The 26,742-nt window shown below is 35.3% G+C and overlaps 1 protein-coding gene across 1 annotated transcript; it reads left to right on the forward strand.

Annotated features, from left to right (window-relative positions):
- Positions 1-9,017: 9,017 nt before the first annotated feature.
- On the forward strand, positions 9,018-23,166 carry LOC110718857 (zinc finger protein BRUTUS-like). Its single transcript, XM_021897783.1, has 14 exons — positions 9,018-9,625; positions 11,843-12,052; positions 12,245-12,439; positions 12,524-12,888; positions 13,731-13,956; positions 14,258-14,426; positions 14,560-15,783; positions 15,906-16,077; positions 16,168-16,389; positions 16,483-16,620; positions 18,260-18,494; positions 18,599-18,658; positions 22,164-22,235; positions 22,324-23,166. The coding sequence occupies exons 1-14, from the start codon at positions 9,311-9,313 to the stop codon at positions 22,462-22,464; spliced, it is 3,744 nt and encodes a 1,247-aa protein (XP_021753475.1). The 5' UTR covers positions 9,018-9,310; the 3' UTR covers positions 22,465-23,166.
- The last annotated feature ends 3,576 nt before the right edge of the window (positions 23,167-26,742 follow it).

The following is a 26,742-nucleotide window of genomic DNA, read 5'->3' on the forward strand; positions in this document are numbered from 1 at the left end:
ACTTAAGTTCATTCATCTATCATGTCACATGATGTAATTGTCCTTAGCCTCCTGGCCTAAGAACATGCATCATGCATACATTATTTTGAGGACAAGCAATTCAATCCATACGATTCATTTTGTCTTGCTCAAGGAGGAAGCTCAAAACTTCTTTCCTTTTTTCGCGTCTTTTCTTTTGGAAGGAAGTTCGAAAATAAAAGTTCAGTTTTCACATCTTTCTTTTTCGGGAGAAAGTCGGTACCCTCCACTCATGACAAAAATTGACGGAATTTTTTTGCTTTTGCATCTTCGTTTGCTTGTGTCTACACACACACATACACACACACACACACACACACTCACAAGTCATACACATGTCATGTCACATCAAGTCAAACTTGGTCAAGTTAGTGGTCAAGTCAATCACAGTATATACGAGTCCATTGGCAAATTTATTTTTGCAGGTTTTATCTACAGCCCATGTCCGGGGACAAACGGACCATTTACAGCCCACGTCCGGGGACAAGCGGACCATCTACAGCCCACGTCCGGGGACAAGCGGACCATCTACATCCCACGTCCGGGGACAAGCGGACCATCTACAACCCACGTCCGGGGACAAGCGGACCACCATCATTTCATGACGCAAGGTTCTCGATACACAGAGACTTGCAATCTCATCATCTTTTGACTTTCCTCAAGCATGGAAAGTATTATCCAGTGGATTTTTCTTCAAGTATAGAAAACCGCCAAATCGGCTTTCCTCAAGCATGGAAGGCATTATCGGTGGAATTCTTCAAGCATAGAATGACACCATATTCATCAGTCTGCTTTCCTCAGGCTTGGAAAGTATTATCGGTGGATTTTTCTTCAAGTATAGAAAACCGTAAAGTCGGCTTTCCTCAAGCTTGGAAAGCGTTATCGGTGGATTTTTCTTCAAGTATAGAAAACCGCCAAGTCGGCTTTCCTCAAGCATGGAAAGCATCATCGGTGGATTTCTTCAAGCATAGAATGACACCAAATTCATACGTCGATTTTCCTCAAGCATTGAAAGTATTATCCGGTAGGTTTCTTCAGGCTTAGAAAACTACCAAACTCCTCAGTCGGCTTTCCTCAGGCATGGAAAGCGTTTCAACAGACGTCATCCGGTGGATTCCTTCAAGCATAGGAAGCTACCAAGCTCATTTGCCACCAATACACTGGTGTTAGATAAGCATTCTATCCCTTTACTCTTTTATCTGTAGAACTAACATTTTTCTGCAGGTATCGGTGTATACAGAATGATTTAGTATCGCAGAATATCTTAAATCATTCTCCGTCCCTATCGGCTACTTTGACTATTGTTTTCGAAACTGACGTTTCTACAAACTCAGTCAAAGTGGGGGCTTCTGTAGATACCTAAAAATGTCTCCCCAAAACCAAACCCGTTGATGAACACCTTTCATCGCCATTATTGGTCAATTTGAGTATTTAAACTTTGGAGTGCTTAAATCCATGTTCTATCCAACATATTTCATGAACCAACCAATTTCTAGCTCATTTCCCTAAACCATAACCTATTTTCAACTTTTCGTGTCCACATCGCAAAACTGAGAGAAACTGATTTTATTGATATACAATTTTGATCCAATTATTATTTTGTTGGATAGGCCTTTAAATAAGCTTTCCAACCATATACCATAAGTCCAATTCCGAGCTATAACGAAAAAGATATGAGCAAAACACTAAACTCGGCCTAAAACCGACACCCTTCCACTAAAATGACCATATCTTAAAATCTACATATCATTTTGACTTTATTTTAATTGGGTTGGAAGTTAGACTTGATAATATTTCCAATGATATATTATATGCCTTATTCCGAGTTACGGATAAAAAGTTATGATTATTTTAAAAACGGGTAAAAAACTGAAATTACCGCGCAGCAGCAAAAATGCCGCGACGCGGCAAAAGCTGACGTGTCACGGGACTTATTCCCGTGACACGGTGCCCATTTTTGTAATTTTGCTCAATTTTCCCCCGTGTCACCGGATTTTGCACCGTGTCACGGTGCAATTTCCCGTGTCATGGTGCCCATTCCGTGACACGGGAATATTCCGTGTAATTTCCGCGTACTTTTTTACACCGTGACACGGCATACTGCACTGTGCCACGGTGGACAATGCCGTTTCACGACATTTATTCCCGTGTCACGGTGCACATTCCGTGCCACGGGATTGCTCCATGTTTTCTCTGCGTAATCCCTAAACGCGTTTTCACTTCCCGTAACCTAAATATTTCCCGTGTCACGCAAATTTGTACCGTGTCACGGGAAATTTTCCCGTCTGACGGTGGGATTTCCCGTGTCACAGTACACTTTTCCGTGTCGCGGGATACTTTTTTAGGGTTTTTATCATTTTAGGGTTCCGTGTGCTCCCTCAGCACATTTTCCTTATAAATAAGACCCCCCTTTCTGCATTTCGGGGCACCAATAATCATTCTCTTTCACCTGGCCTTACACCAAAAATCATTCTCTTCTCCCTCTTTAACCTAATTTCTAGCTTTCTTATTCTTCCATAACAATTCCCCTAAGCACACCAAGGAGTCTATATTCAACCCGAGGTTCTATACTTAAACCAAGGCGTGAAAGGTACAAATAACTGAGGATTTGGACCAAATCAACTCTACTTTTTATTTAATTTAATTTTCATTTATTTTATTTTTTTATTGAAGTTACTAACAATTTATTCATGATGTAGCAATTAAAAGGAACGCACGGAATGTGAGTAATTAATTAATTTAATTACTTATTATTTTTATATTGCAAGTATCATGATTAGGGTTATTTTATATTTGATTTGACTAACACTATTATTGTTAAATTGCTTCCAATATTAATGATTATTCTATTATTATTTTTATTGATCACCCCATTGCATGTTTAAAGGGAATATGTAATTGAAAATCACGCCTAATAAGATAATTTGGACAACCGGTTTAGGTTCCTTTTTAATCTTATTGTTTAATCAAGTGATCAAAAATATTTTAGAATTATGTGGTGCATTAATATTCAACCAATTTAGCTTAATAATAGTTTGGAACAAATTGAATCTTTGTTTGTATGCCTTTGAGATCGCAGGAATCACTTTTCCCTATAAGAATCGAGTAGAGGCCAATACGGGCGAATGTGACTCCATGACTCACTTCGTACCATCATCTCCGATCCTCCTTTAGTGGTTCCGAACCATATGGAGTTAATAATCTCATGGATTATGAATGGGGTGTAACCTTCACGGGTCAATCGTTGCTGCCTTCGTTGTCCCTTTATCGTGGTTGCCTTTTATAATCCGTGAACGGTTTACGAGTTCCTTAAAAACTTGTTGGCGGCTCCCTACTTTATTTGTCCCTAATCGTATTATGTCAATTCCCACTTCCTATGAGTGCCAAGCATATTCACCACATGCTTTTAACGTAGGCGCAATTCAAACGACGCCTACAGTACCATAAATCCAACCTTTCACAATAGCATCTAACCTCTTCCATGTCGCATCATCAATATTTGTGGGTCGAGAAACGGAGGCATCGATATGGTCAAGAACATTAAATGCACAAGCTTGAATATGGAAAAGTTCCACCCATGTAGCGTATTGTCCTTCCTCTTGATCAAGGGTGATGTTAATCAGATTTTTGATGTTATTGATGGCGTAAGCGGGGTGGAAGGTGTTAGAGGGAGGAGGAGGAGTTGCATCGTCGCCGGCCATGGAAGGTGGAAGGAGAATGGACGACTGCTAGGAGCTACGGGAGGCCAAGGGTCTTTGAGGGTGAGGGAAGAAGATAGAAAGACACCCTTAGGCAACTGATACCATGTAAGAGAATAAGATTGTGTAATTCTCCTTGAGGAGCTTTCTCATTAAATCGTCTATAAATAGGTGTGGTACAAACCTAATATGAGAAATCCAATTAATGCTAATTACACATCATAAAGAATATTAATAGAATACAAAGAGATTATTAACATAATCTCTAACAAGTTTTTATAACAATTGAATTTGAACTAGTTAGTGATCCGGGCAATGCCCCGGGCTTGTTTATCTTCTTCATATTCAATTACGTACATGACAAATAATTACATGGATTATATCCTTTTTTAAAAAATGTACTCCATAGTATTGTTTTCAAATTGGATGCACGAATGGATCATCAAACCAATATTCAACCACCGAGCATAGGTAGTGAATAATGAAAAATTTACACGCACTAACTTTTAGAGCTTTGAGTGAACTATAAAGAAAATCAACCAATGAAATCTCATATTAAAATATAGCAATTCTTACATATTACACAATCATCGAACCAAAATGCTACTTATTGCTTAAAACATATATAGCCCATAATTAATTTGGGGTGATTTATTAGAAGTGTAAAAATACGAGTTAAGTATGCAAAATATATCCATTGCATTCCAAGGTAGGTAGAGTAAACAAATACTTACCTAGCTCAATATTGGCCTAGTAAAATGTTTCACCAAGAGGTTTAGACCATTTAGTATATCATTTCCTTAGATAGTTAATTTATAGGGATAAATATATTGAATACATATCGGTTACATATTTTACAAATTAAATGGGTCAAAGCAATTTTAAAACATTTTAATTATTCATCTTATCAATTGTGACCAAACTAAATACTAATAATGGCTAGCCTATTGGTTTGCAAGTAACATCTTCTCTTTCTTTAAATTTAGAATCAATATTTGATTGATCATATTATAAGGTGACGTGGCAAAAAATTTAAAGTGATCATTATTATCAAACACATTATTTAGATACAATACTACAATTGCAAAAGTGACGAGGCAAAAAATTTAAAGTAATGTGGTGAAATGACAAAAAAGAATTGACAAATGGCAAAATTGTCTTGGAATTTTAATAATAATATAGATTTGAATTTATATGTGTAAACAATCAAGGGATTTCAAATTAAAGGAGTAGTTTTTTCTTGAACCTAATCCAACTATGAACTATCCAAGTACACTATACTACAATAATGTGCATCCAAGTCAACTTATCAAGATAAGCTAATTGATATGACATGTTGCTAGTCATCAAATCAGACAAGTGGACGCATATAAGCAGGTGTATAAGCAAATCTAGGAGACATTAAAAAGGCAAATAATATGACTAGGAATTAACTGAAGAAAATTAGTGGTACCTCCACTAATTTAGCTTGGTGGGATTTATATAGTTATAACTCTTTAATTATTTTATCAAGTTTAAGTGTGCGAAGCATGAGCTTAACACGCTCTTCTTCTTTGTTTATTGCTAATTAAGTATGATTATGGAACTTTATTTTGCCCATTTTAAGGTTAGTGGAAAATAAAGTTAAGGAGTTGAATATGGATATTTCTTCATCTCACTTTATTTGGGTGATGGAGAGTAAACATAGAAAAAAAAAATTGATCTGATGAATTTTAAAATTTATATTCCGTACCATATTACTGTTAAGATAAAGTTAGGTTAAATACCTCAACATTTTTCTAATTTATGCCATTATTGTAATATTTGTTGTATATATATTTGTCACTTTATTTAATTTTGAGAATACATACTTGTGTCTGTTTTTTTTTCTTCATTATTGTGCCTAAATGTTAAGGTTTTGACCAAAAATATGAACATACACAATGCAACTTACCCATTCACAAAATGTAATATGCACAAAATACTTGCACACACTTCCAATAATAATGAATTATTGAATTATAAAGTCATAAAAATCATCTCTTAGGACAAACTTTCTCATTTGGAATTAGGTGAATAAAATGATAAACTACTTACAACATTAGAGTAGTATTTTATCATTTTATTCGCCTAATAATATAATCCGTATACCAAGCTAAATTTAATCTAGTGGAAAAGATATCAAAGATTGCATCTTTCTACCTTTAGGTTGGGATTCAATCCCTACTAGAGGTACATTTGGATCCCTTACTCTTCCACTTTCACTCTCAATGTTTCTGGCCCGCAAATACTGAATATAAAAAAACCATGAAATTGAAGTTTGATCAGGGTTACTTTAAAAAACATACTCCCCTGTCCCTTAATTAGATTCCTACTTCTCTTTATTATGTGAGAAATAAATGCTAGAACTAGAAATTTAATTAAGGGACGGAGGGAGTAACATATTTAAAATAAACATACACCGTATCATCAATATGCCTATACTAAAGGCGAAACCAGAAATGACACTTGTCATAACCTGGTTAAAAATTTTCCCTCCAAAAGGCTTTTTTTTTTTTTTTTTTTTTTTTTTTTTCTTTTTTTTTTTGCCAAAGCTTCTTAGAGAAGTATTTAATTTAATACTTACTTTACAATAATATTTCTTTTCTATTTGGCAAGTATATTCATTTGTATACATTCAACAAAGATTTATATATTTTATGACGGGAACAAAGTCATGTATTACAATAATGTAATATTATCTATAACTTTGTAATGTAATCCATAGTTATTTTTATTAGTCTTGCATGCATTTCTTCCTCTGTTTTCTGTAAAGATTCAAAAAAAATTGTAATTAAACTTTCATCCTATTTTTGCAATTAAATTTTATTTTTTATAGTAAAATAATTGTATTAAACTAATGATAAATATTAAAATTACCGTGCATGGCACGGGATCTAACCTAGTAAACCACACAAAGCAGATCACGTCAAACAAACAAAGTTACAAACGATGATCATAATTAAGATTCCTCAAAATAAACCTAGAAACTTAAATAACTAAGCCTAATTGAGTAATTGCTTTTATCAAGGGCCAGTTAACATAATGTCTATAAAAATATCGTATCCGCAAAAGAATCCCACTACAGTTTGTATCTTTGAGCAACGAGCTTCATGCTTTAGGTCTATGAGACTATGAGCACCCAACGTTCAGGCAAAGTCTGACTTTTCCTTTTTATTAGGATCAAATCTTTACCATTAATCAATTTATAATCAACAATAATTGAGCACCGTTAGCACCAATTAAGCTGCAAAATCACAAAAAGATATACAACGTAATTTAAATTTTTCAAAGAACAAATTGTAACATTGCACGTCTATACTCAGCAGTATGTTACAGAACTACATTGGCACATTGAATAAATTTCCATATTTACCATAATTTAATTTCATGCAATGACTTGTGTAGGAGTATCATACTCATACTTCACAAGTTCACAGAGTATGCATTGTATTAGGATTAGCGCGATCAAGTATATTTAATTTTTTTTATATGGTAAAGAGGACCCTAATCAGACCTTAATCCTCACGATACGGTTTTTTTTTTAGTCTAGCGCAATCTAATATTAGTGTATTACCCTACTTATTATGACATGCATTCCCACTGTATATATCGTGCACGCAATACGCTTTCAATACTATCCCAAGTTAAAGTATCACCCTGTTTGTCGGAGTGATACTGATAAGTATGCATGCTCAATTGCTCATTTTATAGTACAAGCAAGCTCTCAGTACGTAGAGTCCCATTCTCAACTAATCCGTACTAAACAAGTGCCCCATCTCGTTTTCAGTAGTCTTTACCATACTATCCTTTCTTTAATTATTGTCTTATTGATCTTTATGATTCTAAGCTAGCTTAGCCATATTTTGTCCAATCCTTAATTTATTGAATAAGATAATAAAGTTAGTAAATTACGTATCCCTTAGCTAGCTTATAATTAGAGCAGCTCGTCTAAGTTCTTGATAAGGTTTTATTACCCAATTTGTTGTATAATTTCCTAATGGGGGAGGAAACTATGGGAGCTACGTGTGTATAGTTGAAAGTTGATATTTTCATATTACCACTTTTTTCATTTAGTATAACAAAAGCATTAGTCTATTTTTCCTATAAATACAATTTCTTTTCGTTAGTTTAGGTAAGCAGGTCAAACTTCCTTCTTACACGGCAATTAAAGATTAAATATTGTAAATTTAGTTCTCATCTTATCTAATTTAAAGGAAAAAGAAAAGGAGAAAATGGATTTAACCTCCATTTTTATGCACCATATATGTCTTTATCCAATGTACCTCTCAATGAAAAATTAATTTGAGTATTTTTTTGGTCCACATTTATTTTGTCTTTATTGGCAATGTATATCTTAATCCTTAGCCAAAAACCCCTGCCTTCCATTGCCAACAAGAATAGAACCAACCAGCCCGGCATCATCCTCAATCTTTCCGATTTGGTGGATTCATACAAAGACTACTTTTAATATTTTTAAGTAGGTGAAGAGAAATTGCCTTATTTTATCAGATTTTCGCCCACGTTAATATGATATGTGTTATTAAATAAGGGTACATTAACTCTTCTTAGTTTGGTGGATACAAATAGATATTATTTTTTCCTCATTTTTGACAGATTTGAGGAAAATCCCTATCTAATTAGAATCTCGCACAAGTTAACTTGACCTTTTTAGTAGGCGAGGGTGCAATGTCCCTTCAAAGACTATAATTAGTCTCCTTATCCTTATTTTAATAAACTAAAACCTTCCCAAAATGCTCCCAAATTATTAAAAAAGAAGCAGATTATTCATTATTGCTACTACATACCTCCCCCAAAAAATCTCGAGCATTAAACAAAGAAAAAGCAACAACAAAGGCCAAAGGAAATACAATTAACAAGTTGAGGTGCACACTTATTTAACTATTTAAGCAACGTGTCACGGTAATTTAAACCTTAATAAAATACATATAACACATAATTGAACTAAATCACCAACAATTTTAGAAGTCGAGTTTTAATAACGTGACACTTAAATTGAATAATCATCCGAATTGAATAAAAACCCGATACTCAACCCGACTCGAGAACTTCTAATTAAAGTGTAACAACAACCTCACGTGCCAAAACAACGTTTGTTAGTGCTAGCTAGTTTTAGCAATGAATAAGGTGGGTTGAGTAATGGTGGTTGGGGTATAAGTTCTCAAGTGGAAGAGGCAAGAAAACTTGAGAAAGGACCGTGGTGGATACACACTCACACGTGCCTAACATACGTGTCTCGCAATACCTCCTTACGTCCAACATCTCTTCATCACACCTTGGCAAACTCCTTCCACGTGGACCCACTTTATACTGTCTTCTTCTTATTACCCTTTTCACCCCTCTCTTTTATTTTTCTCTCTCCTCTCTATCAGTCAATCTTACCACCAACATCAAAAGATAATTCATTCATTTTTTTCCCAAATTATTAAAAAAAAAAAAAAAAAAAAAACACAAAATCCTCTTTTCAGAAGAGAGAAAATTCATGAATTTTAGGGTTTTTGAATTTGTAATAAATTGTTGAAAATTGATTCAGGAATTCTGGAGGATTTTCAAAAATGGCGACGCCATTAACGGGAATTGGACATAGAGATGGAGGTGGAGTTGCGATAATGGCAGGTCCTGTTAACGCTGTAGATCCTTCACCTCCGAATTCGTCGTCTTCATCTAAAGCTTCGTTGAAGAATTCAGCTCAGAAATCGCCGATTTTGATTTTTTTGTTCTTTCATAAAGCCATTAAAGCCGAGCTTGAAGGTCTTCATCGAGCTGCGATTGATTTTGCTACTAATCAGGGGAGCGATATTGAGCCGTTGCTCGAGCGATATCATTTTCTTCGTTGTATTTACAAGCATCACTGTAATGCTGAGGATGAGGTAGGTTGCTGCTGTCTTGTTTCTTTAATTTTGTTTATAATTTTGTCGATTACTCGAGTTTTCGGGTTTTTTCTGCAATTTAGGTGATTTGAGGTAGAGTTTTGATGATTCTGAGATGCTGTATTCGTTTTTTCTTTATTAATTGCTGTTTTTTTTTGGTGTGTTATTCGGAATTTAGGTTAGTGGAAATGGAATTATGGAATATACCCAGAACGCTAAGTATCTTGTTTATGGTTGATTAGCTTGTTGCAAATTAGTGGATTACGAATCATTGTTGCAAATGTTGTATCCGGAATGATAGGAGAAGAGGGGATAGAAACAAGAGCGTGGTTTAGAAATGCTGATTGGCGTTGTAGCTTGAGAGTATAACTACGTAGTAGCACATACTCACTAGGCAAGGTTTCATGTTTTTGGTTAACATACTCGTGTAATGTCGTTGCAAATCATTTACGCTTTGTTTGGATAGCAAAGAAGGAAGGAAAAGAAGGGGAGGGAAAATGGAGGAAGGGAAGGGAAAAGAAAGGGAGGAGGAGGTGAGCTCCATTTTCCCTCCAAATCTCTCCAATTTTAGAGAGATTATGGTTATTATGGAGAAAGAGAAAATGGATCCCTCCCTCTCCTTCCTCTTCCTTCCCCCAATCTTTTACCCAAACAAGAGATTTTGTCCCCCTCCATTTCTCTTCTCTTCTTTTCCTTCCATTTCTTTCTATCCAAACAAAGTGTTAGTTTGATTTGTGAATAAGGATTTCAGCAATGAGATAGCTCGGTTGTAAGAGAAAATAAGTGAAGGGAAGAGAGGAGAGGAGAAAGGAAACAAAAAGAAATAAAGAGTGGTATAGATATACTAATTGGCTTTGTATGTCCAATGTGAAATTATGCACCGGCACACTCACTACTCACTAGGCAAGGTTTTAACGTTAATTGTCGATGCAATTGTTTATTCAGAATACAAGATTAAATGAGATAGTTGAGTTTAAGAGAAAAGAAGGGAAGGGAGAGATATGAAGAGAAAATTGTAATAAAAACATGGTTTTGATATACTAATAGGCCTTTTAGCTTGATTGCAAGTGTTTATAGTCTATGTATCTGATGATGCTGTTGATGTACAAAGCTGTAATATATTTCTAATTTTGTCAAAGAATGTGCGATTTGAGGACGAAATTCTCGTGGTATAGAATGGAGCAGGACTAGTGTTTGCAGCTGGAAAACCTTTTATCATAATTATGTGATTTAATCTCTTTTGAGTGTTTACTAGTCTATCTTAAGACTTCCTCAATTCCTTTTTGTTTTGTTTTATTTTATTTCTTTCTTTTTTTTTTTTTACAATTTTGGCAATTGATTTTCACACTTTCACCCCCATAACCCCACAAAAGTACTTATTATTTTGCCCACATGCTTACATGTTCCACGTGCATCCCACATTTCATTCTCTTTCTTTTCTTAATTCTTGTGCAATTAGTAAAGGTCAAGAACAGTAAAGAACATAGGTATATAAAATTTGGAAACTTGTCACAGTTTTGGACTTTTGGGTGATTCAGCCTGTTCTGGCTTTGTGAAGTATCTCAGATCTTGTAGTTATGAAATTTTGGAATAAATTGCAGGCTGATAGATTGCTTGGCAAGCTTGTGAGTATTTGTGATTTTTCATAATTGGGGCTGGATTCTAATTATATGTGGTCCAATTTTTTTTTTTTAATGCCTTTTTACCTTTTAAGAATGCTCAAGAACTATCTTAGTCTGGTGGACATGGTGGAGAATCTTGTCACGTTAGAACTTGTCTTGACCAAGTTATTTGACTGTACTTTCATTGGACTTTGAGTCATATATTGGTTTTGTTTTTTTCTCACTTCTCTCTCTGTGATTCTTAAAATCCTAAACACACTAGGCGAGTAGGGTTGGCATTGGCTTCAATGTGCAAAGAACGAGATTAATTTAATGGTCCAAATGTCCAATAGAATGAGGAGAGATAGAGCACTAGAAGTGGACCAATGAGTAGTGTTTCCGGATGAAAGAGATGGGTCATTGGCTCTCCAAGTTCTAAATCTCAGTACTAGTAACTGAAACCCTTGGAGCGGTGAATATAAAACAAGGATTTTAATATGGCAAAGGAACATTCTTCCCTTTTGTTTTTACCTACCATCTTGACATAGTACTTTTTACATGAATCAAAAGCTAAAGCTGGCATTAATGGCTGTCATAATCTGTTCTGAATTCACAGGTCATCTTCCCAGCTCTTGATATTCGTGTAAAAAATGTTGCTAGAACTTACTCTTTGGAGCATGAAGGTGAAAGTGTACTTTTTGATGAACTGTTTAAGCTGTTGATCACAAAAGTACAAGATGAGGAAACCCACCGTAGAGATATAGCTTCTCGTGCAGGAGCCCTCCAAACATCAATTAGCCAGCATATGTCTAAGGAAGAAGAGCAGGTGCTGATGTACTTTCTAATCTACTATGCTTTTGATTTCTTTTTGTTTCTTAGATTTATAATCAATGATAACTGCCAGGGTTTAAAGATATCCAAAACAAGAGAAAGTCAGATTCAGATCCAAATCTTTAAACCTGGCAGTTCCATACATATTTAGTGCGATGCTTATTCCAATGTGTGTGCTTTATTTCAGGTGTTTCCGTTGCTTATTGAAAAGTTCTCTTTTGAGGAGCAGGCATCATTAGTCTGGCGGTTCCTATGCTCTATACCTGTTAATATGATGGTAGAGTTTCTCCCTTGGCTTTCATCTTCTGTTTCCATTGACGAGAGTCAGGATATGCAGAAATGCCTCCGCAAAATTATTCCAAATGAGGATCTTCTTCATAAGGTTAGCATTTGAGCTATACTATATAAAATTCTTCCGCTATTTCAATTGCATGTTTGCTTATTTTTTTTTTTTTTGAACTTGGAGGTCATTTTCACCTGGATGGATGGACCTAAATTGGATGAACTTCGTACAAACGGTGGTTCCACGGTGCAGTGCTGCATAGACTCTAAAACATGTGCTTCAGTGGGGCAAGCCAAAGGTTCATCCTGTGCTTGTGAATCTTCGCAGGCTGGGAAAAGAAAACGCATCAAACTGAGTAGTTCCATTGCAGATTCAGATCTTAGTTCCCCTATCGATGAGATATTACTGTGGCATAAGGCGATAAACCGAGAACTTCTTGAAATAGCAGAAGCTGCTAGAAAATTGCAGATAAATGATGCATCATCATCTGATCTAACTGCATTCAATGAGAGGCTTCACTTCATCACTGAAGTTTGCATATTTCATAGGTAATCACTATGTGTCTCCATTATACAATAGACTAAACTTATAATCACATTGTACTCTTGGAGGTTTCTTCTTACAGATTTTTCCAACAAAAAATCTTTATAAATAACTTTGTACCAATGCTAAGTAAGCTGCATCTGAAGATTTTACTTTGGTAGCAACAGAAGACAGTTTCAGAACTTTATTTTTACTTATGCTTGAATTTTACCTCTTGTCTATGCCTTTGTAAAAAGGGAAATCTTTCTCTATGTAGGTAGTTTACTTCCATGAAGCATGTAAAACCATTGTTACATTTTTCAGACCCTTTACTTTTTTGGGGGGTATGGAAGGGTTAGGTGGGTGGGAAGGGGCTGATTCAATACCAATTTGAGATAGGGATATTTGTACACAGCATGAGAGAATAAATTAGCAAAAAAATGTGTATAATAGACTTCCTGGGCAACCCTGTTTTTCATGTATTTTCTCTATTATCCAACTTCCAAGCAAGATGTTGGATCACACCATTTTCCCCTCTTCAATAATAAGTTTCATGAGGATTTAATGGTTTACAAGGGTTAATCATAAATCATGTAGTTATTTGATGTCCTGATGGATGTTCCAGTTGCTTAAGCAAAACTGTGTATTTATTTAAAATCCCTTTGTGCTCATTATTCCACTCAGAATTTTGTTCCTGCCTTGTTTAACTTTAAGCAGTATTGAATAGTACTGATCTATGAAATGCTAATCCACTGGGGCCCCATTGTCCCTTTTAATCGTCATTACTCATTAACATTGTGCATGTAGCTTGATGCTCACTATTTTCTGCTTCTAAGGTGTGACATGTGCTTTAATTGTTTTCTTACAGTATTGCTGAGGATAAAGTTATATTCCCTGCGGTAGATGCAGAACTGTCATTTGTGCAAGAGCATGCTGAAGAAGAAAGTAAATTTGAGAAAATCAGATGCTTAATTGAGAACATACAGCTTGCGAATGCAGACTCGTCTTTAGGCGATTTCTACACAAGACTATGTACTTATGCTGATCAAATAACCGGCACCATACTTAAGCATTTTCATAATGAGGAAATTCAGGTTTGTTTGTTGTAAATAAAGTGTAAGCTTACAGTGTGTAGATGTTGGGTTTTCAAGTGTGAAAGAAGATTTATGGAAGAGACTAGACTAATCAGATAGGTGATAAAGAATAAAGATAATGTCCAAAAGCTAATAAAGTAGCTCAATACTGTAATTATTGTTTTGTGGAAAATATTATTGCATTGCAGATTGAATGGTTTGTTAGCAAGGTGTTGGTCAAAATTTTAGTTGTTTATATTTTCATTCTAGTCACTACACGCACTCTTCTTGATTTTTCATGGGTTACATTTTGAAACGCCAGGTACTTCCTCTAGCCCGAAAGCTATTTAGCCCGCAGAGACAAAGAGAACTTATGTACCAGAGCTTGTGTGTGATGCCATTGAAATTAATTGAACGTGTATTGCCATGGCTAGTCAGATCTCTTAGTGAAGAAGAAGCAAAGTGCTTTCTTAAAAATATGCATATGGCAGGTGATATTACATTTTTGACATTCTGTGTTTACAGTATATCATAATATTGTGGCTACTTCATATTCATATTCCTGTAGAAGTTGTGTGCAATATGCTCACTTCCCATTTCTTATACCTCTTCTGTCTAATGCAGCCCCAGCTGCAGACGCTGCACTAGTTACACTTTTTTCTGGTTGGGCGTGCAAAGGTAGTAAGATGAATGTCTGCTTGTCCTCAACTGCAATTGGTTGTTGTCCAGCTAGCCTGTTGAGTGGGGAAGATGATGAACACCCTATTGTTAGCAAATGTACCCCGTGCTTATCTAATGGGGATAGAGCTGCTATGACGCAACATGATGATGAAAATCGGCCATCCAAGCGGAGTAACATGGCATCAAAAGAAGAGATTGATTATCTTGAAGACAGAAAAGCAGGTGGCTTCCAGAGGTTATCCTGTGGTACTCTATCCTGTTGTGTTCCTGGTTTGGGAGTTGATAATGGTCACCTGGTAGTGGGTTCACTAGCTGCTGCAAAATCTCTCCGTTCCTTGTCTCTCAGTCCCACTGCACCCTCTTTGAACTCAAGTCTTTTCAATTGGGAGACTGAGATAAGCATTTCAAATAGTGGGTCTACTACAAGGCCTATTGATAATATATTCAAATTTCATAAAGCAATTCGTAAAGACTTGGAGTACTTAGATGCTGAATCTGGAAAATTAAGTGAATGTGACGAAGCATTTCTTAGGCAGTTCAGTGGGCGATTTCGACTGTTGTGGGGACTATATAAAGCACATAGTAATGCGGAAGATGACATAGTGTTTCCAGCGCTTGAGTCCAAAGAAGCTCTTCACAATGTCAGCCACTCTTACACTTTAGATCACAAGCAAGAAGAGATGCTTTTTGAGGACATATCATCTGCATTATCTGAGCTTTCACAACTTTGCGGAGCATTGAGTAGATCTAGTGCTGCTGAAGCTCATCTTGGATATGATTCCGACACTGGTGTCTCGAATGATGATTTGAAGAAGTACCATGACCTTGCCACCAAGCTTCAAGGAATGTGCAAGTCTATAAGAGTAACTCTTGATCAGCATGTTTTCCGTGAAGAGCTTGAGCTATGGCCTCTGTTTGATAAACATTTTTCCGTGGAGGACCAGGATATAATTGTTGGTCGCATAATTGGTACCACTGGAGCAGAGGTGCTTCAATCTATGCTACCATGGGTAACTTCTGCACTAACTCAAGAGGAACAGAATAAGATGATGGACACGTGGAAGAACGCAACCAAGAACACTATGTTTAGTGAATGGCTTAATGAGTGGTGGGAAAGAGCTAATCCCTCTCAACAATGCTCAGCATCAGAGATAAATTCTGCGCAAGGTTTGTGTCTTACCTACAATGCATGTATAAAGCTGCTGACCAGATCCTTTTATGTATATAATTTGATAAACCTGTGTCTTGAAAAATTTTGGTTTTAAAAAAAATTTCTATAATTTCATCAGGCCATGATGTGTGCGATGCTTTAGACTCCAGTGATCAAACTTTCAAGCCTGGATGGAAAGATATTTTCAGAATGAATCAGAATGAATTGGAATCGGAGATAAGAAAGGTCTCTCGTGATTCAAGCCTTGATCCAAGAAGAAAAGACTACTTGATTCAAAATTTGATGACCAGGTTCATTTCGTTTTCATTGCTGTATCAATTTCTATCGTGGAGCTCTTTCTGATGCTAATTTATTTTTGGTTTTTTGGTTTGTATTATTAGTCGCTGGATCGCCGCTCAGCAGAAGTTTTCTCATGGAGGTATAGGTGAATCTTCTAATGGCGATGACCAGCTAGGATGCTCTCCATCATATCGGGATCCTGAAAAAAAAATCTTTGGATGTGAACACTACCGAAGAAATTGCAAGCTTCGAGCTGCCTGCTGTGGAAAATTGTTTGCATGTAGGTTCTGTCATGACAAAGTTAGTGACCACTCCATGGATAGGTATTTTATCTTATTATCCTAGCTCTTGCTCCACCAATATGTTTTTTTAATTTTTTTGGGTGCTTACCAATATGCTACTTTACTCCCGATCAGGAAAGCTACCTCTGAAATGATGTGTATGCGGTGCTGTAAGATCCAGCCTGTTGGACCCGTTTGCTCAACGCCTTCTTGCAATGGACTTTCAATGGCCCAATATTATTGTAACATCTGCAAATTTTTTGATGATGAGAGGTAAAAATGCATGTACTGGACTTACCTTTGCCTACTTTTTGGCATATTTGTGAAGTTTGAATTCAAGCTGCTATTTTTTATTTTATTTTATTATATTTTCGTATCGGACTCACCTCTGGCCTCTGGGCATGTCGGATTTATTAAGCTATTACTATCATTCTGGATGGAAGTTATCCAGGATCATAATTCACTGGCCAGAATGTATTGTAAGCAAGTCAAATACTTTGATAGGTTTTTAAATTACTGAACCTTGGGTGACTTAGGCGTAGTCAATATTAGTGCTTCCTAATGCAGTATAGTATATTCTCATGAATGTCTGTGATCAACAGCTTATGTCAGCTGGTATTTGCAGAAAAGAGGCAATTTCTAGAGAGCTAGCAATTTAACTAATCATATTGTCTTAAATGTCTGTGAAGTCGTATCCTTAGTGTCTTCAAAAGTGATTGAATGGGAAATTGAGTTGTCTTGAAAGTGTAAAGGACAATGCTTCATCATGATATTATTAGGCTTATAATGTTTTAGGCTTATAATGTTTGGACAATTAAGAAAGCAAATAATCGCAGAAAAGTGAATGCATCTTTTGTGGGTAATGTAATTTGTGACAATACAATGAATGAGCAGGCAATGCTAGGTGATGAGACTCACTTGTAAGTGAAATGCTTGACTTATTGTTGGATGATTGTAAAATCCAATTTGGGAGACTACCCAGGTGTATAAGAGATGTAAAACCACCAAGGAGTGTGAGAGATGTGAAACTGCAATGTGTGCAAGTGAGTCTAAGGCAGATGACCAATTCATGTGACTATATGAGTATTCTGCCCATAGAGGAAAATTCAGAATGCCTAAAAAGGTGATGAAAACAAAATTTTGTGCTGGATTTGGGAGGTCTTTTTAAGTTGTTTGTGAACCAGGATTTAAAAGTTTGTTGCTTAAAATGTATCATATATATGTATAGTGACTAGTATTTTTTAGTGAAGAGGACCTTGGTTTTGCACTTGTATCTTATTCTATATTTTAAGAGATGATTGGTGGATTATGGTTTCATAGAAGGGGCCAGTGCTACCTATTCTCTAGTTCTCTCAGCAACAATAGTACACTTGTGGACAAGATTAAGTAGTAAATTTTCTAATTTTGTACCCACCTATATAACATTATTGCCATACTTTTTTTCAACTAGAGGTGTATTGTGCTTCTTGTGATCCTGTCTGTGTATTACTTTATTGGTCTGTCTTTGTAGTTTTAAGTACTGCTAACTTATGAGGTATGAATATGATGCTTTGCCGGAGAAGTATGCAATTAGATAATAAATCAGCAGGAGCATATATTTCATTAACTGACTTGAGTTTACTTTTCTGCGTTGGAGATATTTTTTCCCTTTATGTTATGTTCCAGCGGTGCATTCCTTCTCTAGAGACTAGACTTTAGCCATACAGTCGATACAGAGCAACCTATGCCTAAGATGATGTAAATTTGTAGATTATGGGGTTATAGAGTTTTATTTGTTTCAGTAGCTCTATTCTACTTCAAAGCTGGTTGTGCAGGATTGGCATTGTTTGAATGGCAGAATGTGTTTCAGTGGCTTGGAGTATTGCAGCTATTTTTACTGATAGTCTTCTTTTTTCTACAATCTTTTCTTCAGGAGCGTCTATCATTGCCCCTTCTGCAACTTGTGTCGAGTGGGGAAAGGGCTTGGCTCTGACTTCTTCCATTGTATGACATGCAATTGCTGCCTGAGTGTGAAGCTAGTCGATCATAAATGCCTTGAGAAAAGTTTAGAAACAAATTGTCCTATCTGCTGTGACTTCCTCTTCACATCAAGTGCATCTGTCAGAGCTCTTCCTTGTGGCCATTATATGCATTCAGCTTGCTTTCAGGTTGGTAGATGGCAGAATTTTTTTGTTACTTGGTTTCATGTTCAACTTATGTAATAAATTTGATGAATAGTGCTTGAGTTCTCTCCTCTTTGCTGTGATGTCAGGCTTATACTTGCAGCAGTTATGTTTGTCCGATTTGTAGCAAGTCATTGGGAGATATGGCGGTGAGAATGTTATTTATGCTGTCGTGCATTTTATAATATGCAATCTTCATTTATTCGTTTGTTGAATCATGAAACATGCTTCATGAATTGCTATAGAAGTATCTGCCACTTATATTTCCCGAAATTATTTCCTGTACTGCATTACTACCAAAACTCTCTTCCAAGTGAATATAATAATGGAAACGGAGTCTATTAGTTTATTTATGCAGTATAAAATATTAACTATGTTTAAAGCTGTATTAGATGGATAATATTTTATTGCTTAACCATAATAATCATGTAAAATAGTTCTGAAACATAATAATTATAATACAAATGCTATGTAGAGGAATGAACATGAAGGTGATCAGGGCATAACATGTCTATTAGCACATTACTAATATATTGTTGGAAAGCCTTTTATAACAACTCCTAAGACTATAGTATGAAAATGCGGTGTCCTATGTTAATGATTTTTCCTCGTGGTCGACTATTTTTTTGAAATTTATGTGCCTTTTTAGCTTTGACCAGTTGATTACAATTGTGGCATATTTTATTACTACCTTTGTCCCAAAAAGGATACACTCACCTTTGCACGAAGTTTTAGGTGTTACATGGTTTGGTTATCCATTGTTATTTATTGAAATAATAGATGCGGTAGGATGTGGTTTTACCTTTTCTATGTGTGAACAACTTGAATTGGTGAGTATGGAGACTATATCTAGCAAAAATGATGACCTATTTCTCCTATTCAAACCCAAAGTGACTTGTCACAGCTATCCAGTACAAAGTTAACCCACCGAAATCAAACTTTATTTGCTTTCTCTATAAGCTAATTTTTTATTAACTTAAAATTGACCCAACTCAAATGGACTCAACCGGTGCCAAAAATTCCTCTCAAATGACTCACACCCATTGTAGTTAACCCAAATGGAATAACCCTTTTACCATCTCTAGTGGGGACCAAACTTCTTAGTTGTAAGAACTCTAGGTCCTTCGTTGCAAATAAATCAATGGTGTAAAAGAGGTCCTTGCTTGCAACTTATTAATAGTTGTATCTAGAAGCTTACCAATGTAGAGCTACATTAGATGTTGGTTGGGTCAAACTACATAGGTCTACAAAACTATGTAGTTTCACAAAGCCCAAAGCATGTGCTGTAAAATAAAACAAATAAATTGTATGTGAGTAATTTCTCCTTTTTTAAAAAAATTAATGTAGTAGCTTGCAATTGTGGAGGTTGTAACTTAATTTGATGTAGTTTGGGAATAATGTTGTAGCAAGCCAAAGCTACATCCCTTGTAGCTATCCATTGTGGATTCTCTCATTAATATTTTAACAGCTACATCCCTTGTACCTTTGGCTTGCTACATCATTATTCCCAAACTACATCAATTCAAGCTACAACCTCCACAATGGCAAGCTAACATTTTGTAAATTTTAGTATTTACATGTTAAAAAAAAAAAAAATTTAAAAATCAATGCCAAAAAAATAATCACATTTAATTTATTCTTTTATATTGGACAACACATGCTTTTGGGCATTGTGAAACTACATAACTTTGTGGAGCTATGTAGTTTCACCCAGCAACTTCTAATATAGCTCCACATTGGCAAGCTAGTAGCTACAACTATTGAATATTTGCAAGCTAGGACTTATTTTATACCGTTGTGGGTGCTCTGGGGGTCATTCTTAAAATACAAGTATAAAGAGTATTCAGGAACAGAAAAAAGGAAATTGTAAAGAGTATTATTGGACGGAGGGAGTAACTTTTTACATAGGCTGTTATAGTGTTGAAAAATCAACATAAACAACAGTCTCTCTGTTATACAGCTATAAGGCCTGAAGAGAATGATGAGAGATAATTATTAATTTTTTTTTTTTTTTTGAAAGCTGATGAGAGATAATTATTGAACTTATGGAATATTGAAAATCAGATAAAGCCTTTCAGCTACATCAGAATTCTGAGGGTTTATATTTTTTTATTTTTAAAAAAGACTAACATAGACACCTTCGCTTACAGTAATTGACTAATTCCTCGTATTTTCAAAAGCAAGTTCTCATCAGAAATACAATTACTTTAAACAAGCTGTCTTTCAAAGCTCACTATTGTTGGTGTTTTATGTGTACATTTTAAAGAGATTTTAAAATTGAGCACTCCATATTAAACAATCTTGGTAAAACTTTATAGATACCTGCTTTATGCAATAGCTGAAATGCAAATCAAATATTCTACTTTTGAACTGGCTTTAAATTTATAATGCTATTACTTATTCTTTAAAATTGAATTTTAAACAATCTTGGATGGGGATTTCATACTCTGTTTCTCTCTTCCTCCCCTTTTTAGATTTTATTTCGTTCCTAAAGGTGTGCAAAAATGTTATTCTCTCTTCATTCTGAGTTTTAGCATTTTCGTTATTGGTCATTTCTTTTCTCACTCCATGACTACTTTTAGTTTGTTTACTGTGATAAAAAGAAAGAAGCATATGCGACTTGCTGCAATTCTGATGGCAGACATTTGTGCCAAGATTAAGTAGAAAATGAAGTCAGTTTGAGATGTTTAAATTTATACAAGCACAATCTATTGAATTCAATTTGGAAAAACCTATGTATATTCTTCAAATCAACATTTGGAGGGTTTCTAGAGGAAAGTAAAGTTGGAGTTAGAGTTATTTATTGTAACAAACTCTAGGTTAATTTGCTACAATTCAAAGTAGAAGGGTGGATTGCACAAGTAGAGCTAGGCTATATTCTCTTAGATGGGGCGCTTGGTTCACAAATTGGTATGGCTTGGAATCAGGACTGAAATCAACATCTATTCACTTTGTTCATAAATTTTAAAATTTCAGTATTGGACCATTATTTTCTTATTTTGGTTTTTATCACCAAAAATCTATAATCGTGCATTGATAAAACTATGAAAATTCGATATTGGCAAACCGTTAAAACAAGATCCCACATGATAATATTTTTCCATATATATTTAGTTTATATATGCAGTCAAAAGTTAGAGAGACCCAACTAGACCAGACCACCGATTCACCAAACCAGAAATTTTTAGAGTAGACAACCCTAGTAAGTTCATATTGGAGAACAAAGCCCTAGTCTGGTTGAATAACCACTTTGCTGCCTGTTCTCCCCACCTAATCTAATTTACATACAGTGGGCTCTTCTATTTGTATATGTTTAAATATTGAAGGCTTTTTCTCCCACCTTCCCCCACCCCGCCTCCTCTTACTCTTGGAGAATCACTCACAGATGCTAGCAACAATCTGCTTAAGGTACAGCAGTTTTTTCTATTTCCGAAACGTGCATGTTAAAGGAATTGAGATTTGGCAGCTACTTTGTTTTTAAATTCTTAGTCCTTTTTCTTTCAGTAGTAAAATGACGTTGATAGATTAGAATGTGCTGTGTCATTAAGATCACTTCATTATAGGAAGCTGGCGGTTTTTTTTCTTGCTCTATTGTTTTTGGCACTAACTAGAAAAATTATGTTTTCTTGCTCTTACGGGGTTCCTCTCATGTAGGTCTATTTTGGAATGCTTGATGCTCTGCTGGCTTCTGAACAGTTGCCTGAAGAATATAGGGATCGTCACCAGGTGAGGGCACGCAATAATTTTTAATATTATAATAATTGAACTTTTATGTACTTTGCCAGTTGGGTTCATAAAAAAATTGGTGATTCAGGACATACTTTGCAACGATTGTGGTAGAAAGGGAACTGCACGGTTTCATTGGCTTTATCACAAGTGCGGATCATGTGGATCATACAATACTCGTGTCATCAAAACTGGTCTGGTTGACGCCGGCAGTTCAACATTGAAATAACAGCAATATAGGTGTCCTTGTGGGTTGCTATACTGTATATATCTTGGCGGCGGTACATATAAAACTTCTTTATTCTTTTTCCTCCCTCTACTCTATAATGTTGTAGTTTAAAAAGGGCTGGTGCGGGAAGGCTAAATTCTATGATTTCAAAATTTTTGGCCAAAGTAGGCAAGATTCAGACCGTCTTGCAGTTCCACGATGATTGCTTTTCAGGAAATTTGCAGAAACGAGTACATAGTACACACGTCCAATGAGGAAAATATTACTTTGATACCGTGTGTTAACTGATTGTTTTACTTTGATGGGGTTTGGGGCAGTTGCAACTCACAAATGCGTAAGAGTAACATTAAGAGAGCGTTTGGGATGTTCTTTTAAAACAAGGGTGTTTGGAATGTGGATTAATGTGCTAGGGTTATTGGGCAGGATGAATATTCTTCAGGTACAGAACAGCTTTCATTCAACATTTCAACCCCTATTTTTTTGAGATTAGGAAGAACTTGTTTTGACAGCATATCTTAAGGAATTTAAACAACTGCCTCAAATACAATGTTCAGAAGAACAAAACCCAACATCCACGAGCTTATTAGCCCATGGCAATTGGCATTTTGCACATATGTATATTCCTTTTTTGTGGATTCTCGTAACCTTGCTGTACGAAAATGGTATGCGCAATTAAAATGGATGATTGTAGCATTTTCCTTATTTGTTTGGTATGTATTGAGATTTTTTTTAAAAAAAATCTTATAACAAATACAGAGTACTAAGCTACATTAATATGCCTTCGCAGCTTCGCCGTTAATACCCTGTTTGATTTTTTACTACCTATTTAAAATTTTATTTTGTTTTGCTACCTAAAGTTACAAAATATAGTTTTTGCTACCGCTTAACAGAATCTGTTAGGTTCTATTAAATGTGGCTTATCTCACTAATTCAATAAGTTTTGATCTTTTCAACTCAAACAAGAAGAAAAACAACATTAATTTTGATCTTTTCAAAAGAAAAGGCAAAAGTATTGAAATTAATCCGGTTCACTCGAAATAACTTGCAATTTTCATGTTTTAATAAACTCAATCAATCTCTCTGTTCTAATGTACAAACAAATATATATAGGCATATAATCCAACAAAAAAAAAATAAAAACCTAAAATATAAAAATAAAATCCTAATAAGCTATAATAATATCTTATAAAAAGACAAATTTTCCTCAAGTAATCATAGGAATAGTAACAAATTATAAAATATGAGTACTAACTTTTCGAAATAAATTTAGACTCGTAAATTTTTGATGCTTGATTCGCATAACCCTACTAGCCCGTCAGCCACCCCTATCCTCGTTAGCCATCCTTCCCCTCTCCTCGTGCCAGCTACTGATGCCCAAACGATCCCCCGGCTGCCGACCCCACCTCCTCCCTTTCTCCAACCCACACAGCCCACCAAACTCTTTACAATCCTTACATCCCCAGCAATCCTCTCATTGGCCTCAATCAAAACAAGTGATGCCGCCCCTAACAATCTTCACGGTAGAAGAGAGAGAATTGGATTGAGAAGGGGTGGATTTTGAGGTCAAGGGTGAATTGGGTTGTAAAAAATAGAGGATTTTGTCTGAGGAATTGAGGATAAAGGGTTTAATGGGGTTTTGAGGGAAGCTAAAGTTATGGAGAAGAGGGTGATGATGCTGGGGTTGTTGTTCATTCATGGCTTTTAAGGTGGTTTTAAGGATTAGGTTTAGGGTTAGGGGTGTTGGTTCTTGGGTGGGGGAAAGGGAAGGGGGCCGTTTCCGGTTGGGGGAAAGGGGGAAGGGGGTGGGTGGGAGAAAGGGAAAGGGGTGGGTCGCCGGTGCCCGAGATCGTTCTCGGCAGCCAGCACGGGGAGGAGGAGTGGCTGACAGTGAGGGTGGCTGGAAGGTGGCAGTGAGGGTGGCTAGGCCCCACTAACAGAAATAATAACCAATTATGATAAGTGGTAGCAAAAGTTTTGTGTTTTTGGCTTTTAGATGGTAGTAAAATAAATTAAAATTTTAGATAAGTAGGAAAAGTCAAAATGGTGTATTTTAGTGTTAGCAAAAGTCAAATTTTCCGTAAATAAATAACATTCCTTGTTAAATTTGTCTATTTACTTTCCTAGCATTAGCTAAGTTACATCAACCTTAAAGATTTACAACTAATTCATACTGGTGATTCGAGACCATTATATATTCATATTTGCAAACTATAGTTGAACAAAGATAAAATTGCTAACGTGAAATCTCGAACAACAACCATATTAGTATAAAAGTTACTTCATAGCATCCATGTGACATTGGTATTAAAGTTATCCTTGACAATAAATTGGTGTAAAAGTAAGTGATGACAAGTTAGTATTTAAGTTAGCAAGTGGTGACATATTGATATAAAAGTTAGCAAGTGACGACATATTAATATATAAGTTAGCGAGTGACGTCAATGAAACATTTTTTCTTGCTAGAATAAGTGCATATTGTACACATAATTATTCTTATTTTTGTAACTTTAGGATCCATTCGGCATCGTTGTATTTTTCTGTTTTTTGTTTTTTAAAAATCATATAATATATGACATATTATGAATGAAAAATTGTTAAAACTTATTAAAATCATGATAATTTTATAAACTGACAACATAAAATTGAGTAAATAAGATTATGGTTGTTTAAGGTAAAAATTACCACAAAACGTGGACAAATCCAATAGTGACATGTGGCCCAATCAAAGGGCGACACCGTGTCCCTATATAAAGATCACACGTATAAAAGCCCTATAAAGAGCACCTGAAAAGAGGAAAATGGCCTCCTTATATCAAAAGGACCAAATCCCGAGAAAGCCGCAAACGGCGCCCTTATCAGGACATGTGTCCAAACCTGATTGCGCCGCCAATCAGAGCACGTCATTCTAGGGTAGTAACGCTAAAGGGGCACATTTTCCCACCCCTATAAATACCCCAATCATTTATGATGCGAGGGGTGGATTGTGAAATAACATCTAAGAGCACATCAAGCTCCAAGTTATCCTACATTCTCTCTCTAGCCTTTCCATTTTCTGGTTACTAACTTGACCGTCTGAGGCGAATATTCCGACAACGGGATATTCGTTATTTTATAGGTGTCCGAAGCCATCTGTTTGAAGAGCGCGACCAGTATTGTAATACCCCGTATTTTCATACGTATATTCTAATTGATTAATTAAGAAGTATTTTATAAAAAGGGTATTTTAGTAAATTTATTATTTGGAGCCAAAATAATATTTGAATTTTGGCGCCAAAAACATTTTCAAAACTAATCATTATTTTGGATAAGATTTGTTATCCATTTATCTTATTTAAAAATCGAATTATTTACATATTTCGGATATTTTAATTAAAGCAAAATAATATTTTATTAATTATTTTTTTATTGCCGAAATTTTCCAATAATTAGCTAGGATTTTTGGATTTTCCATGTATGGAAAATATGATTTTTCTTGATTATTTATTCGTAAATAATTGGTATTTAATTAATTAATTAATTATTTTTTATTCTATATTATTTATACAATTATTTTATTCTTTAAATACCGAGCAAAATCTTCCTAAAAATATTTATAGGAGTCCGAAAATTTGAGCTATGGTAAGCTCAATATTTTCGGCCCTATTGAATTATTTTGGGGGGAATTTAATTGGTAAAATTATATTTTTAATTATCTCTCAAAATCTCTTATTTTCCTTAATTCTAATTCTCCATCTTTTTAATATCTAATCATCATATTTTCTTGCCATTCATTCTTCTTAATTGTTCCCCAAGTAATTCTAATTTCCTTATTATTTTTCATGACATACATACCTTCCATATTTAATTATATACAATCTCTTTAATATCAAAACTTTCCTTAATTCTTTTATTCACTTCTCCAAGTAATCCCATAAACCCCACTTGCCATAATTCTTCCTATATTTTTCTACCATAATCCTTGCATGATCTAGCCTATAAATACCCCTTCATACCTCTCACATTCTTCACATGAATTCTCTTATTTTCTTCTCCTCAATTTTACACAAATCATCCCGTTTATCTTTGAAGCCAATTTTCGGGCACTTCTGGTTAGTTTTTGGGTATTGACGTTTCACATAATATTGTTCCTCTCAAAATATCCTTGAGTTTAGGCTCAAGAATCATCCAATTTGGAGTTATATCAAAGGAGTTATAGCCTCTGCAAGTTCTGCCTACTCTTTCCAACGCAAATCCAATTCTTCTCTTTTCCTTGGTTTCTTATCTTTTCTTATTCTCTTC

This window comes from Chenopodium quinoa, unplaced genomic scaffold, assembly GCF_001683475.1.
Source record: "Chenopodium quinoa cultivar QQ74 unplaced genomic scaffold, ASM168347v1, whole genome shotgun sequence".
NCBI classification, from domain to species: Eukaryota; Viridiplantae; Streptophyta; class Magnoliopsida; order Caryophyllales; family Amaranthaceae; genus Chenopodium; species Chenopodium quinoa.